The sequence below is a fragment of the Hippocampus guttulatus genome, chromosome 2 (assembly GCF_054856545.1).
Source record: "Hippocampus guttulatus isolate MCC_2025c chromosome 2, RoL_Hgut_1.0, whole genome shotgun sequence".
Lineage (NCBI taxonomy): Eukaryota > Metazoa > Chordata > Actinopteri > Syngnathiformes > Syngnathidae > Hippocampus > Hippocampus guttulatus.
This window is the reverse complement of record NC_141262.1, coordinates 22,015,669-22,030,753: the sequence shown is the minus strand read 5'-3', so window position 1 is coordinate 22,030,753 and position 15,085 is coordinate 22,015,669. Positions and strand designations below refer to the sequence as shown.

Here is a 15,085-nt window from a genome sequence, read left to right as displayed (position 1 = left end):
TAGTTGTACACAAAACGAGCACCTCTTCAGGCCGGATCCGATGGAGCTCGCTGATTGGTTCACACCGCTTTAATTCCACCCAATCGCGAAGCCGCAGCGAGATTCGATTCTGCAAAAACACTTGGGTAAAAAACGACGGCAAAACAACGACGGCAAATCTTCCTCAAGTACTTTCCCCCGCCGTTTCCCAAGCGCTCCACTTGCGGGGATCGTCAGTTACGGTAAGCGAGACGCTTATGTTGACACTACGTGCACAAACAACCACTGACTGATATGTGCGTGTTGCAGCCAGTCGAGCCCAAATTGCTCCACTTTGTGTCCGCCGAAGCCAAACACTGTTTTGTGCAGGTGCCATGCCTTTTGTGAGAGGAACGAGAGCTGCTGTCGCCGCCCGCTGCAAGGTTCCCGATGGAGTCGATTGCAACAAGCAGGTTAAAAAAAAAGTTGATAAATGAGCATGTGTGCTCATGTGATGAGCGCGCCCCCAGTTCGCTCAGTGGTCCTCGGTGGTTTTCTAGCCGCAGGAGGAGCAGGAAGTTCCAAAGTCGAAGAGGTCCACTTCGCCTAGCTACGGAGCCCCCAAGCTCAAGAAGAGGACGGCCCTCGTCGATATGACCAATGTGAGCATTGCATATTGTTTCATCTCCAAAATGTACTAAATGTATTGTACCAGCATCACAGCCACACCAAAGTGTTTACCCCCCCCCCCCCCCGCCCTCCTACATTAATAATAGTACGAAAACAAACTTCGTGAAAATGTAATGCAAATACTGTATTTTGAAGGTTACGGTTGAATACAACAGAACTGTACTTGGGTATTGATTCTTTGGCATTCTACTAGAAGATGTTCATGACTTTGAAACTTGTGTTTCAAAGAAGTGAACCAATCTCTTTTTTTCGACAAAGGACGCTACAGCTGCAACTTACTTTCAAACTTGCCTTGTAGCCGACGTGCACATTTTGAGCATGAAGTCTCTGATCCACTGGTGCAAAGGACACTTTGAATCTCTCCTCTTTCATCTCAAACTGCTTTAAACAGCAATGCGTATGAGGGGAAAAGTGGTTAGGACTGCACGACTGTCCATGTTTTATATGTGTTGTGTTTATTATTTTAGTTTATGTTAACTGTTTTGTTAATCGCTTTGTTACAGCTGCCGCTGTTGTGGAAGCGCGATATAAATCGGCATGTATTGTATTGTATTGAGGAATGCTATTAGACATTGGATGAATCTCACGGCCACCCTACAAAAGGCACAAAAATGTCCTCGATGCATTCAAAAGTGATGTGGAAGAAAAGTTCATCCAGGCATACAGGGATGAGAAAGATGCATCGGTTCTAGTGGAGGAAGGATCTTTTTATTTGGAGCCATGACATGAACTTATCGTTTCCAATCGCATGCCTGCTGATCCCTCGCAGAGTTTGGGAATCGGTGCTCTCATTTGCTTTGTGCTTTGCAGGCTCGCAAAGTCCACATCAGCTTCCCAGGCAGGAAGAAGAAGAAGCAGCAGCAGCAGGTGAAGAAAACAAGCGCCCCTTCACTGTCAGAAAAGAGTCAAGCCGAGCAGCAAAAGTAGCGTCGTCTTCTTTGTTTTTCTCCCGCCATTTTCCTCGTACCGTTGCCAGCCGCTTGTTTGACGTTGCGCAGGTCGTCTTCAGAGAGCACTGAGGGAAAATCATCTGAAGAGGAGAAGGAGGAAGCGGAAGCGGAGGCGGAGGCGGCTCCAGCAGGAGAGCTTGCAATCTGCCACGTGCAGCCACACCTCCTGAGACCCCAGGTGAGCCCCTCTCTGCCCCGCAGCCAGTCCAGCGTTTAATTGTTCGCTTTGACCTTCACAGATTCCGTCCGAGTTTGACGTGGACTCTGGGAGCCGCGACGATTGCTTTATGAGTCCCGAGTACGCGAAGAACATCTTTGACTACCTCAAAAGTCGAGAGGTGAGCCTGGCGACAGGGCCCTTTTAAAATTTTATTTTTATTTTTATAAACAACCCCTAAAATCAAACTTCACATGGATTGTATCGCTATGTTGACAAAACTGCTAGTAGGCAGGCCCCCTCAGGGATTTTGTGTTTGTCAGTTCCAATTTGGTGCCTCCACGGTGTCTTTCGAGCGATGATGTTGTCTCGGCGAAACAAGTGGACCTGGCGCTGTTTCCCACCAACCAATTTGTTTTTCTTCCTGCGCTTGCTTTCAGGAGAAGTTTAATCTGCCCGACTACATGTGCCAGCAGCCCAACATCAACGCCGGGATGCGCGCCATCTTGGTGGACTGGCTCGTGGAAGTGCAGGTGAGCTGCGTTGTCGCGGACGACGGCTTTGTTCCCCCTCTCGCACTAACCCCCCCCCAACCTGTCTCAGGAGAGCTTCGAGCTGTACCACGAGACTCTTTACCTGGCCGTGAAGCTGACTGACCACTTCCTGGCGCAGACCCCCATCCAGTGCGACAAGCTGCAGCTGGTGGGCTCCACCGCCATGCTACTTGCCTCCAAGTTTGAGGTACGCATGCGTGTGTCCCCTTTTCAGAGCTGATGAGTGGCAGCCAAACGAGTGAAACGTAAGCAGCGATTCTCAAATTTTGGATCCATGGACCCCCTATAGGGGCTCAGCCCTAACGCCATTAAGCATAACAACCATGTTCACCAACCAAGTGACCTGTTAGTGAGGTTAATTCCCGCTAATAAACAGATAACATGAGCGCAATCATTTTGTGGTGATCACAAAGTCATTTTAGTGCCTTAAAGGAAAATCCTGGTAAGGTGTCAAGAGCCAGCCGGTGACAGGCGTGCCTTTTGCAGGAGCGCGAGCCACCATGCGTGGACAACTTCCTTTACGTTTGTGACGACGCGTACAACAGGGAGGAGCTACTCTGCATGGAGACCCGCATCCTGCAAACGCTCTCCTTCGACATCGGCATCCCCGTCGCCTACCACTTCCTCCGTCGCTATGCCAAGGTACGGCCTGACCGAGCCTTCCTCCTTTGCATTTTCAATTGGCCACGGGATTGGATTTGGTTTGAATTATAATTTTTCCCTCCATGCCATATTATTACAGACAAAACGTCTACCGTATGATCCTTGACGGCGTGCTTCCGATGTGGCACATCGGGTTTAGCCGTGTGCGATACAAACGTAGCATCTGAGATGGTGACATGGCAACGGTTGCCTTTCGACGACATCATCTTTTTGCCTCTTTCTCCCCAGGCATGACTAATCGATTGACGATAAGTCAAAGTGTTACGCGATTGTACTTCAGCAATTGCATGAGCATTATGAATACACAATAACATCTTTTTCCCCCACTGATCTTTTTTCCTCTGCTACACACTATGCATTTACATATTGAGAGGGACAATGAAGCACAAAATTCATGCCCGAGTTCGATACAGCCGTGTCACAGTTCGGGTTTGTTTTGTTTTTTTAATTGCAAAATTTACGTGCTCCGGCTTGGCGCTTCGACGCTCTCAAAGTGACAAGAAGCAGACCAACGTTGGTGTATTTGAGGCGTCTCATATCGGCCCGTTTTTGTTGATATCACACCAGTGAATGTGGCGAAGGTTGAATTAGTGCTTACATTTCCACTGGATACTTGTTTTAGTTGATTTTTAAAAAAATATTTTATCCATTTAATTTTTTGGGGGTAAAATGTGATTTCTACTGTAAATACATGGAGAAATGATTTGACAAATTGCTGTGAATGACATGACAAATTATACATAGTCCATAATGTACGGTGCAATTGCAAAAATCAATTGTATTTTTTTCATTCGCCCACACAATAAAAATCGATAAGCAGCATCGATCATGGAATAGCCAGCCCGAACAGCTGAGCATGTTTTCCGGACTGAAAATGTCCCCCAGCTAAAACGCGTACGCTATCCTTGCGCAATGGTTGAAAGAAGGGAGGAAAAAAACCCCCAAACAATGCCAGGAGGTTAAAGTCGAACACATTTGTCGTTGTTGTTTGGATGTCCACTGAAGCCGTTGGCAAGAATGCCCTCGACGCAAACGGCTCATGCATTTGTCGTCCCGTGGTATGCGTGTGCAGTGTGTCGGCGTGGGCATGGACACGCTGACGTTGGCGCGCTATTACTGCGAGCTGAGCTTGATGGATATGGAGCTGGCGCTGGAGCGAAGCTCGCTGCTGGCGGCCGCTTGCCTGCTGCTGGCCCTGCGCACCAAAAATCTGCCAGTCTGGGTACGGATTTGAGTTGACACGTCGCCCAACACCTTTTGTCACGTCATTCTCGTCGTCGGTTGCTTTTTGTGCCCCGCAGCCGCCCATCCTGCAGTTCCACAGCGGCTACGGAATTTCCGAGATAGCGCCCGCCGTCCGGAAGCTTTACTCCGTTGTGGAGCAGTCTCCCAGCAGCAAGTTGAAAGGGGTCCGCAACAAATACTCCCACGAGTAAGAATGCACGTTTCTAGAATCTGTAGAATCGCTGTGGAGATGGCTGCTGTGTTGGGAGTCGAAATTAGGTGAAAAGTAGGGAAGATCAAATATCCAGCGATGCGCTTAGGTGTGTGCATCTCTCCAATGATAATGATTTGAAAAGTAGCCGCGTGGTGTACATACAGTATATATTTATATACAGAGTACAATATATGTATATGTTGAGAAACTGTATACGTGTATACATTAGGGGTGCAACAAAAGTATCAAATCGTGAGGTACAGTGGTCACCATTCGGTATGCATTGTATTGAACGTCACTTTAAAAAAAAATCTCTTTCAAAAGCGCTGCAACAACTATTCTAACGAACTTGCGGGCTAAGTTCGTTCAAAAAAAAAGAAACCAGCTATGGTAATCTGACATGTACACCACTCACAAAAAGTCCGGGATATTTGGCTTTCGGGTGAAATTTCAGGACGAGCCTGAAATGCATTCGAACCTTCACAGGTGAACTTAATGTGACCTTTCTCTGAGCTTTTGAATGCACATGTCCAACCGTTCAATGTTTCAGTACTTTTTGCACAAGTTGCTGTTCTCTAACAAGGCGCTTAACGGCAAAATTCATAAGAGGCGTTGATCCTCGAATCGACCAATAAACGTCATGACACCAAGACGACGCCTCACAATGGATCAACAGTTGTGATGCTTCAAACAGAACATACTCAGACGGGAGTGGCCACTGAGCTTTTAGTGTCATCACTTGCTTGCAAAAGAGATACCGAGAGACTGGAAGAGTCACAGAAAGATGGAGAAGTGCACGTCCTTTGGCCAAATCCCATACTGATAACCGCTACATTATGAACAATGAATGCCACTCAACTCCTGGCACGTTTAAGGGAAGCTGAGGGGCATCCCAAGTTTACGCTGGACGAGGGACCAGTGGGCCTCAATGCTGTTCTCTGATGAAAGTCGATTCATGAGTAGGAATGATGGCCGCCCGTGATTTTCGAGACGTCAAGGAGAGCGCCATGCATCAGCCACTGTTGTCGCCAGGCGAGCCTTGAGTGGTGGCGGTGTTACAGTGTGTCCAGTCGAGACAGAACTGCCCTTCAGCGACAAGCCCATACTCCCCGAGTAACATTTTTATCCAGCGATTGTCTCCCTGCACGACTAACACCGGCCTAATTTCATCTTCATGGACGACAATTCTCCAACTCATCGAGGTCGCATCATCAGGGAACGGCTATTGGAGACTGGTGTGCCTCAAATGGAACGGCCTGCACTGTCAGATGAGTCACCGTGCAGAGGATCAAAACTCCGCACCCCCAGAACCTCAACAAGCTGATAGCTGCCCTTTCAGAAGAGTGGGATGCCGTGCCTCAGCAGACAATAAGTCGACTTGTGAACAGCATGAGGCGTCGTCGTCGTCAAGGGGTAATTGAAGCTCAAGGGCACATGAGTTATTGAGACGTTGACATTTTTTGTTAGACTTTCCATAAAATTGACCTGAAAGCCAGATATCCCTTACTTTGTGTGTGTGGTGCGTATGTGTACATTTAATTCAGATCGTTGTAATGATTCACGTGATGTGCGATGCACTCACATGTTTTCAATCAAAAATGCTGATTTTCAGCTTCAAATAATTTTTTGTTACACCCCTAGTAGCACCGATGCACAAAACAAAAATTTCAGTTTCCTTGCTATTGTTTCATTTTCGGCGTGACAAATCGATGAGTGGAGAGAAATGTTTTTGATCACTTGCCAACGCGTTTGGACAAAGTCAAAGACGCACAACACTAAGAACATTATCAATATTTCTTTGGGAATTTTCAATTATGCGTCCTCCAAAACTTTAATTGAACTTGCAATTCAATTGTTTAGTCCACTTTCTAAAACGAAACTAGGGAAAGGGGGAATTCTTCTCAACACAGCCAAATCTTTTTCTTCTAAATCACATTGCCATGATGGTTGTTTTTGCATTGATTTCTGTTGTGTTCACCTTCTCAGGGTGTTTTTCCGAGTTGCTTCCCTGCCGCTGGTGGAATTTGATGTTTTGGAGAAGTCTTTATAAGTGAGCAAGCGTTCACTCGGATGCAGTTGTAAATAGTTAATATGTGAAATATTTATACATATTGTTTGTCCATTTTAATTGCTGTTGCGAAAAGTATTCATGTTCTTAAAAACATTTTAAGTATTAATGTTAACAAAAAAAAAAGGTTAATCGGCAAGTGTAATTTTGTCTGTTGCATTTAAAATAAAGATGTTTGATACGATCCAATGTTGCGTTCGTGTTTGGGGGTGACAACAAGCGCGCCGCTAGGGGGCAGAAGCAGACCAGCTGGTCAAGTGCGCCTCTCGTCAGCCTCGTGACGCTTAATTCGCCGTGACGTCACATGTATATCCGGCTCGTTAAACGAAACTTATCGATAATACTCACTACAGTACCTGTATTTCCAGTAACACTTACAAGACTGAAAATGACATCATACCATGCAAACGTATTTCTCCAATAACGCAAGGACACTAAAGAGGCTGCGTGAGCGATGTAGTCCTTTTTCAAGGTTTTCACATTGGTTCAGTCAAGTAAGAACTAAACCTCGCAGTCATACATACAATATATCTGAAAACATGTGATACGGTTTGTAAAAACGTACGTTCTAATCAAAAACGTTTCGGCTTTTGCACTAATGTAACCGTTCATTGTACATAAATGTTCAGAGCGTGTGTCCCGTAAATTGATCTTTAATTGTTCATATTTTTGTCATAACTGCTTCAAATACATACGGAGGGCTGAGTAACATGGCTTAAAAATCATCATGGAATGAATTCCCTCGGGTTATGTTGGAGGTGCATCTGCGAATACGTTTTTGTCATGCTTTTTGATGTAATTTCTCATCACCCGCACCGTGTGAATTATTTTTTTTTTTTAGAAAAAAACATTTTGTCTGTCGTGGGACAATTATTGATTTATTGTGTTTGTGGACATTTTAAGACGATACTATTCATTCAATTTAAAAAAGATATCCAGGCTTTCATTGGAGCCATGTCCATTGGGTACCTAATAAAGTGTCTAAAAACAAACAACGGGAAGTGAGCACGTAAAATTGCGACGTGACGGCGAGCGTGTGACGTAACGGGATGCGGCCGAGCCCCCGACGATCGTACATTGCAAGTCAGTTGACGACCGAATCCCACTCTTGTTTCGCCTAAGATGCAAGTAACCGTGGAGGACGTGGCACTTCGAGGATATAAGTAAGTGACAAAAAGTTAAGAGAACATTTATTGGCAATATTAGCAGTTGTAATGCTCACAGTCACACTCGTGGTGGAGATTGGTCACAATTGTTTGCATGAACTGTACTGTCGTGGCACATTTGATGCATCGAAGCTGTGCAAGCAAGTACCAATTTATCCGGGAAAAAAAGCAAGCGAGTCAGAGTCCCTGCTGGATTTCTGCCCCCCAACCCCCCGTCAAGAAATACAATAACATTTACTGCATGAAAGGCCACTATAGTTCATGATGATCTTCAAGGCGCCCATCACTTTGCGATAGCTAGAAAAAGAAAAATAGAGCAGGGTAGGACAAACATAACCTTGGAGAGCTTTCCCGTCATCAATCTGTGCATTTTGATCAAGTTGGAAATCAAATGCTAAGTATGAATATGAATTGGGAGAGTTAAGTGTGGCTTTTGATCTAATTATGATTAGCTGTTGGGAGCTTAAGTCATTATCCAAGAGATCATTTGAAAGTTTTTTTCCTCCATTTCCCTCAGGCCTCGACTGTGCAACGTACGCTTCGCTTATATGGCCAAAAGTACTCGTTCACCTGCGTTGATTCCCATTTAAATTCACGTGACATCCCATTCTTCATCTCTGAGGTTTCATATTATAGGATTCATATCCTGCTCTTGTGTTTTTGCCAGAGAGCAAAGAGAGCGAGTGTCGAGGCCGCAAAAACGAGGTGCGCCATCAACGCGACATGATGACGCAACATCCTATCTGTGATCCAGACGCTTGCAGGTGAGCTCACTTTTACAACATCATTTTAATACCCTACAGACGATTTCACCGACCCAAAAATAGCTGCTAGGAGAAACTAAAATGAACAGCCGTTGATCAGTCAAATGACAAAGACGACTTCATTACGTCCCATAATTAAAGCTTCAGTTGGTCGACCGACCCCAATGAATACTGAACAACTCGAGATGTTTTCAGCCCAGTCCATTTTTCCAAAATAAATGCCAATATTGACCTTTGTGTCCATTTGTGTTGTGATGTCTTGCTCTTCTTATAGTGAACATATTTTGACATTTATCCCGTGGCCAAAATCAAACACTACACTTTGGACGCATCATCTTTTTGTTTTTTTCTCGAACAGCACAATGCATCACCGGATTGATAACCTATACTCCCTACTAGGGGTCGTTCCAAGCATCGAGAAATCGATGTTCGGCCTCACTGCCCTGTGAATTCTGTATAGATTCAGCGCATTCTCTGAATGGATTCGTTGCCTGGCCAGTGGGCGCTTGGCTGCCTTCCATCAAACAACAAGTAAACAGCGACGCAAGCAAATGGCAGCCCCTTCAACTTTGACCTCTGACAATTTGCCAGTTTGGATTCTGGGTGTAAATGCACAAGACAGGAAATAGGCAAAAAAAGCAAAAGGAAGAAGTTCTTCTTCAAGCTGTGCCAGACATAAGTTGACATTTTCGTCACAAATTCCAAGAGGAAAGAAATAAATGAATGAGCCTTGGCCACACCTCGCCACCCCGTAGCTCCGCCCCTGCTTTGGAATACATTTGGTTTACCTTCAATATGACCTCGATGGCCTTCCGCTTCGACCTCTTTCTTGAGTTTGAGATATTCACACCGTGTCACGTCATTAAACAGTACAAACGTGCATACGCATTGAAATCCACTGGCACAAATCCACTTTCCAATCCTTTTATGGGCATTAATCAGGTGTCGTGTCCCTTGCGCCCTTGCCTAATCTCTCTTTTTAATATTACACAGGCACACAGCACATGTATGTCAGAAAAACGGCCCACCAAGAGGAATGAATGAACACACACACACACACACACACGCGCACACTGACACATGCACGCACGCACGCTCTCCCTCTCTCTCTCTCACACACACACTGCGGCCACCCCTCATTATGCGGCGTTATGCAAACAGGACTGGAACATTCCAGAAAGCTCTTGTGTCTTATATAAATTCAAAGTGGAGCACATACGCTCACGCCTACAGGTGTATTGCGCACACACACAACACATTGGCACACACTCGAGCGGCATTACATCCGCCCACCCCAACAGGACACAAAATGTCTTTTAAAAGATGGCTGCCCTGCGTCATCAGCTGGTTCTGCCTTTTTTGTTTTTGCTGTCCCCTCCTCACTTTTGTAACTTTTCTGTCCTTTGGTGCCGGACCGCATCACATTGACAGCTAACAATATCCGAAAAAAACTAATTTCCCTTTATAAGTGGCCTTGTCAGCAATTGAAAGTGGATCTTCAATTAATTGCCCGAGCTAAATTGTTGTGTTAGATTGCAGGTGGCTGGAAGTTTTTTATTTTATGTAATTTTTTTTGGCATCCGTGTTTGTTGCGGCTCAACTTGAAGGCGTATTTTGCACATGTTCCATTGTTCCGACGAGCTGAATGACAACCGCTGAGCGATTTTAGCAGAAAGAACATGTTTGTGGCCTACGCTTGCCGTCTGTCTGGCAGGCACAGAGAAGGCCTCGCCAGCATTTGGGATGCGCGGCAAAACAAATTGGCCGTCTGGAATATTCTTTTTTGGCTCTCTGTAGCGCCAACTGACGAAGTGATTCAAAGGCGCATTTTCATTGAGAGGTTTTCCAGAAACACAGCAGACGCGCTCGAGTCTTAATCTTGGTTGTGTGTCTTTGTTTTCACCATGAAAAAAGCTAAAAGCTATGATGGACAGTCCCTCCCACCCTCTCCAGCCCGCCCTGACAGCACTCGGTAGCTCCTTCAGCCAGAGACTGTTACACCCGCGCTGCAAGAAGGAGAGATACCGACGCTCGTTCCTACCAACTGCTGTCAGGCTGCTGAATAAAAAATAGCAACAATAATATTAATAATAATTAAATGATGTGAAAAACAACTGTAAATAGCACTGCGATTTACCCATTTTGTATTTAGATTGCACTTAATTGAACGGTGTTTGTTTGTTTTTTCTTCTTCTTTCTGCCTACATTCTTGCTGCTGGAGGCTGTAAATTTCCCCAGTGTGGGACAAATAAAGGATGTCTTATCTTATCTTATCTTATCTTAAAACATGGTGGTCGTCGGGCAGAAACCTCCAAATGTCCAAATTTGGTCCATTACAAATGATTAAGCACTTTAGATTAAATTGTTGAAAATGGCGGCTTAACGGTCAACAAATGCTTTTGGAGATCAGGTCGGTTTCCGCTCGACGTTTGTTTGTCCACACAGGACTTCGTACAGTGGTACCTCTACTTCTGAAATTACCGTATTTTCACGACTATAGGGCGCCATTAAAAGTCTTAAAGTTTCTCCAAAATGGACAGGACGCCTTATAAAGCGGCGCGTCAAATGTATGCGCCGAGTTCCAAAGCCTGACTGAGAGCACCTCTGGCCGACACGCTGTTTATATAGAGAAAAGACGGACGTGAGTGACGACAGGCATGCGGATGTCCGCCAATTGGTGAAGGGTGGGCGTGTAAGAGGACGTTAAAGGCACGCCCCTAGCAGGTACCAGTCGCGTGAGTACATTTTAAAATGGCTAAATAAATTACAACCGAATTCAGTTTTTCTTCCGTTGCCTTTTTAAAAACGTGTTTTAGCGTGTGTCCGTATGTCTTGGCTGCGTGCATGCATGCCGTATGTTTAAGCTGGCGTATGTTTTACCATGCCTGGCTGCGCCCAATAATACAGTGCTTTTTGTGTATGTGTCAAATACAGAAATAGCACCCGTTATTGAGACTGCGCCCAACTATACGGTGCGCCGAATGGTCGTGAAAATACGGTAATTAGTTCTGGAAGAAATTTCTTAACTAGAACATTTTGTAAGTTAGAGACACGTTTTCCATGTAAATGCCCTAATCCGTTCCAAGCCCCCCACTCCGCAAAATTCAGACATAAATGTTTCCTAAAGCATAAGAATGCATCAAAATATGTAACAAATTCATGTTAGAATTAGTTTATTGCACAACAAATGAAAATTGTGCACAATGTGAAAAACAAAGAAGAATAAACATGCTGGTCATTTAACTTTTAACTGCGTCCTCATCGTTTTTTTGCCCTCTTTAGTCCATGCTCTCTCTCAGAAGTGGTTTTTGCCTGGCGTTTTGTAAAGAACTGATCCAAGGACGTTGGCTTTTGTCGGCTTTTAACAATCCTTCGAAAATGTCCAAGGCGGACATCAGCATAGTGAGCGATCGCTCGACTGGTGAACAATTTTTCTGGGTGATTCACATTTACGTAAAACTATGATGAGGATGCTGCATTGACGCATATGTGTCTATCTACACACGGACACAAACAGTAGAGGTCCCTTAGCCAATGGGATGCCAGGATGATGCTCAGTACTAGCCAATGGCAGAGCAGCTAGAAGTATATTGCGTTTAGGAAACTGAGCTGCGAGTAGCAGGGCATACTGTCTTTTTACCTTTCATATCTTGAAATTTCTTTAGTAACAAGAGACAATATTTTCCTGTTGAAACGTTTCATCACTAGAAAATTTCGAATGAAGAGATGTTAGTCAGTAGAGGTCTGTGCTCTAAGCTCAGTGATGTTTGAATGACAGACCAAAGAATGAAAACCCCTGTTTTTGTCGCTGCGCGTTTTGCGTCTGGCTCATAGAAGTGTGTTTGTGTTTTTTGTCTTTTCATTTTCTTTGCGTTTCGAGGCACGCAGTTGTATTGTGGAACGGTTGACCTAACCACCATGTTGGGTCACTCACTCATCAGTGCAACAAAAGACGATAAATGCGGCGGTGCCATGATGATGCCTGTAACCACTCGGGGTGTTTTTTTTTTTTTTTTTTTGTGGCACGCGCAGAAGAGCTTTTGAAAGCAAATGTGTCGACGCTGGACGGCTCCGGCCTTGGAGTGTTGGCATTCATGTTGCGCTGATACTGAATGCTGCTTCGTATTGTGCCTCCAAACAAGTCGGGCGGATTAATGTCCCCCCCACGCACCCCCTCACGTTGGTGGATTGGAGCAGTTATTTGTGTTCACTGTTCATTGTTGAGTTTGTCTCCTTTCTGTAAAATCTGGAAGCAATCGAGGGAGAGTAGGTCCTTTTTATACTCGTTTAATTTGACTTCACTCATTTCCACTTTCCACATTCCGAACTCAAGTCACTGGTATCGCAAATGATCTTTCTCCTTTGAAATGAATGGAATTTCCATTAATCCGTTCCGTTTCCTCCCCAAAACAGATTTTGCATCATGATTTCATGCTTCACATGAATGCTTATTGTGTTGCTCCTTATGGCATATGTGTCTCGGCCACTAGGGGGCAGTGTAATCCGTATGGATTGGATACTGCATGTAGGTTTAAAGATGAAACGTGTAGAAGACTTGCAACGAAGCTGTATTAATACTGGTGGGGGGGGGGGGGTTCTTTTCTTTTCCAACGCATACCTCATATGGTACGTTATGTTACTTGCTGTGTCTGAATTCCCAGATCAAAGCTGTTAGCAGCGCGCTGACGGAAAATGGATGAATGTCCTTCATCATCACCATCGTGAGCCTTCAGATTTTTCACTGCGTGACTCCAGACATTTCCCTTCATGGAAATCCTTGATCTTAGCTACAACGCTGCAGGAAAGTCTGTTGTCAAGTTCATGTGACTTATCACTCTTTTTGATAGGACAGCATCCTCTGCTCCCCATTCAAGGACAGTCAGGCGAATGAAAATTGGCGCTAGCTGTAACCCTTCCAACAACTGCTACTTGAACACACATGGTGCAACAACCTACAACACAGTATGTGTGTTGCAGTACAGTCAGGGCATACATCTTTCAAGTCAAACTTGGCCTTGTACTCTAAAATTCCTTCAACGAATCACTTGACAATGTGTAATTCAGTGTGGGCACCCAGCAGAAATCACATTGGAGGGAGGCGCGGAACCACTCCAGTGAATTCTTTCTTTGTGACCACAGAACCAGTGTGACAACAACATGGAAAGATTGGCTCACACACTGTGAAAAAGTTTGTGCAACTCAAGTCCAAGATGACCTGTCGGTCGACTGAGTGGCCGTCTCGGGGTCTGGAGTCACTTCAGTGACCCCAGGTGGAGGAGGCTACGCTAAGTGTGGGTGGCCGGCCATCCGAGAGCCCATGATGTCTCTTTTTGCCCTGAACAGTTCCCGTCCAAAATTTTTTTAATGCCGAATTGTTTAACAAGGCAGCTTTGGTCCAGAGAAGAAGCTGAAATTAGAATTGGCGCCATCTTGGACATGAAAGGTGCTTCAAAAGTCCCATCTGGTTCAAATTGTGTTCAAGCGCTCATACACGCGAGTGTACTTTGCATACGGCGAGAAATTTGCTTTGCCGTGAACGAATCTGTACCAGCTTCTTGATCAACATACGACAAAATAACGAGGCGCAGCTCTCTGACTTTTGTGAAGTCGCGCTATTTTGGATGTTGTGCTTCGCAGTTTCCACAGTGACGTTGCCGGATGAAGAAGCAGTAGGCCGATGTTAATGATGCGAAGGATGCGTGATGTGCAGACGCAGTGAGAAATCGTCATGGCGACTGTCATGTTGTCAGAGCTGACGTTGAATGGCGAACCCTTAGGACGCCATCGCTGCTCCGAGTAAGAAGGCTGAATTTTAGGCTCCCCAGACACGAATGACGGGGAGCCGTGTGTTGATGATCCGGGCCCAGAAGTCCTCTTTTGAGTACAACTGCAAGCGCTCTTCGTCACGTTAAATGATGTTGAGAGCGTCACCTGCTGTCTTTATGCAGACGTACGAATCATCCATCTGGGAGGTTCAGATGTGACGTCAGCCGCTCTGTTCACTGAACCACTTCAAGGTCACCAAGATAAAATCCCACAGAAGAACTTGGCCAGCCCTGCAAGCTGTCTCAATGTTTCATGTTGTAATTGGCTTTTGTACATCTGCAAAAGTGTGAAATGGAAAAAGTTTTTTTCTTCAAGGGCACGGAAGTCACTGCGACTCACATGAGCGAGCTGACCACCGAGGCTCGGCCACACACGTTCAAATGGATCACTTTTGCTATTTTTTAAATATATTTGATTTTTTTTTTTAAACAATCTCTCCTCCTTATCAGCAAGGTTGGATTTTGGAGTTAAGTCTCCACTTCTGTCGCTTTCCTCCGGCTCAGCTTGCACTTGAGTCATTGCTCATTTCCTGACAAAAATGAAGTGCTTGTGGAACGCCCACACGCGCGCGCGCACACACGCACACACACATGTGTGCGCGTGTGGCGTTTTGTAATACCACCTTGTTCCTTCGGGGGTGCTAGTGATCCTCAGCCTGGCCTCCTACAGTCATTAATATGCATTATTTACAAGAAGTGAGGGAAGGATGCCGAGATGAGGGGGGGGGGGGGGCTGGAAGCCCATCTGGAAAGCTCGTGTCACGCAACTTTACAGCAAGGAGAGGGTGAAGATGAAGAAACTTGCTCCTACTCTGGTGGCCTCACTTTTCCACTCTTGTAGGGCAATTCCCG

General features: G+C 45.3%; 2 protein-coding genes across 6 annotated transcripts in view; both read left to right on the top strand.

Moving 5' to 3' along the window:
- The first annotated feature begins 4 nt into the window (after positions 1 to 4).
- ccnb3 (cyclin B3) lies at positions 5 to 6,662 on the top strand. Of its 4 annotated transcripts, none has more exons than XM_086102023.1 (12): positions 5 to 221; positions 349 to 431; positions 525 to 620; positions 1,459 to 1,571; positions 1,647 to 1,776; positions 1,838 to 1,936; positions 2,196 to 2,288; positions 2,359 to 2,496; positions 2,796 to 2,951; positions 4,045 to 4,194; positions 4,274 to 4,404; positions 6,397 to 6,662. In XM_086102023.1, exons 2-12 carry the CDS (start codon positions 354 to 356, stop codon positions 6,458 to 6,460), a joined length of 1,248 nt encoding a protein of 415 aa, XP_085958149.1. In that variant the 5' UTR covers positions 5 to 221; positions 349 to 353; the 3' UTR covers positions 6,461 to 6,662. The 4 variants fall into 4 exon arrangements, with proteins under 4 accessions (XP_085958149.1, XP_085958139.1, XP_085958165.1 ...); XM_086102013.1 differs by having other exon boundaries at positions 519 to 620; XM_086102039.1 differs by lacking the exon at positions 5 to 221 and having other exon boundaries at positions 379 to 431; positions 1,459 to 1,515.
- A 165-nt stretch (positions 6,663 to 6,827) lies between these two features.
- Positions 6,828 to 15,085, top strand: part of htr2cl1 (5-hydroxytryptamine (serotonin) receptor 2C, G protein-coupled-like 1) — a 53,301-nt gene continuing 45,043 nt past the window's right edge. Inside the window, exons 1-3 of one of the 2 annotated variants that reach the window (XM_086101938.1) lie at positions 6,828 to 6,972; positions 7,601 to 7,641; positions 8,312 to 8,408. The gene's annotated coding sequence lies outside the window, so the exon portion shown is untranslated. Of the gene's footprint in view, positions 6,973 to 6,997; positions 7,642 to 8,311; positions 8,409 to 15,085 lie in introns of those variants that run through there. The other variant, XM_086101928.1, reaches the window with a different exon arrangement.

Excerpts from the sequence above, each read along its gene's own strand:
- ccnb3 (XM_086102013.1), top strand. The coding sequence starts at position 354 with ATGCCTTTTGTGAGAGGAACGAGAGCTGCTGTCGCCGCCCGCTGCAAG. Across the intron at positions 1,572-1,646 it reads AGTCAAGCCGAGCAGCAAAA|GTCGTCTTCAGAGAGCACTG; the intron begins GTAGCGTCGTCT and ends GACGTTGCGCAG. Across the intron at positions 2,289-2,358 it reads ACTGGCTCGTGGAAGTGCAG|GAGAGCTTCGAGCTGTACCA; the intron begins GTGAGCTGCGTT and ends AACCTGTCTCAG.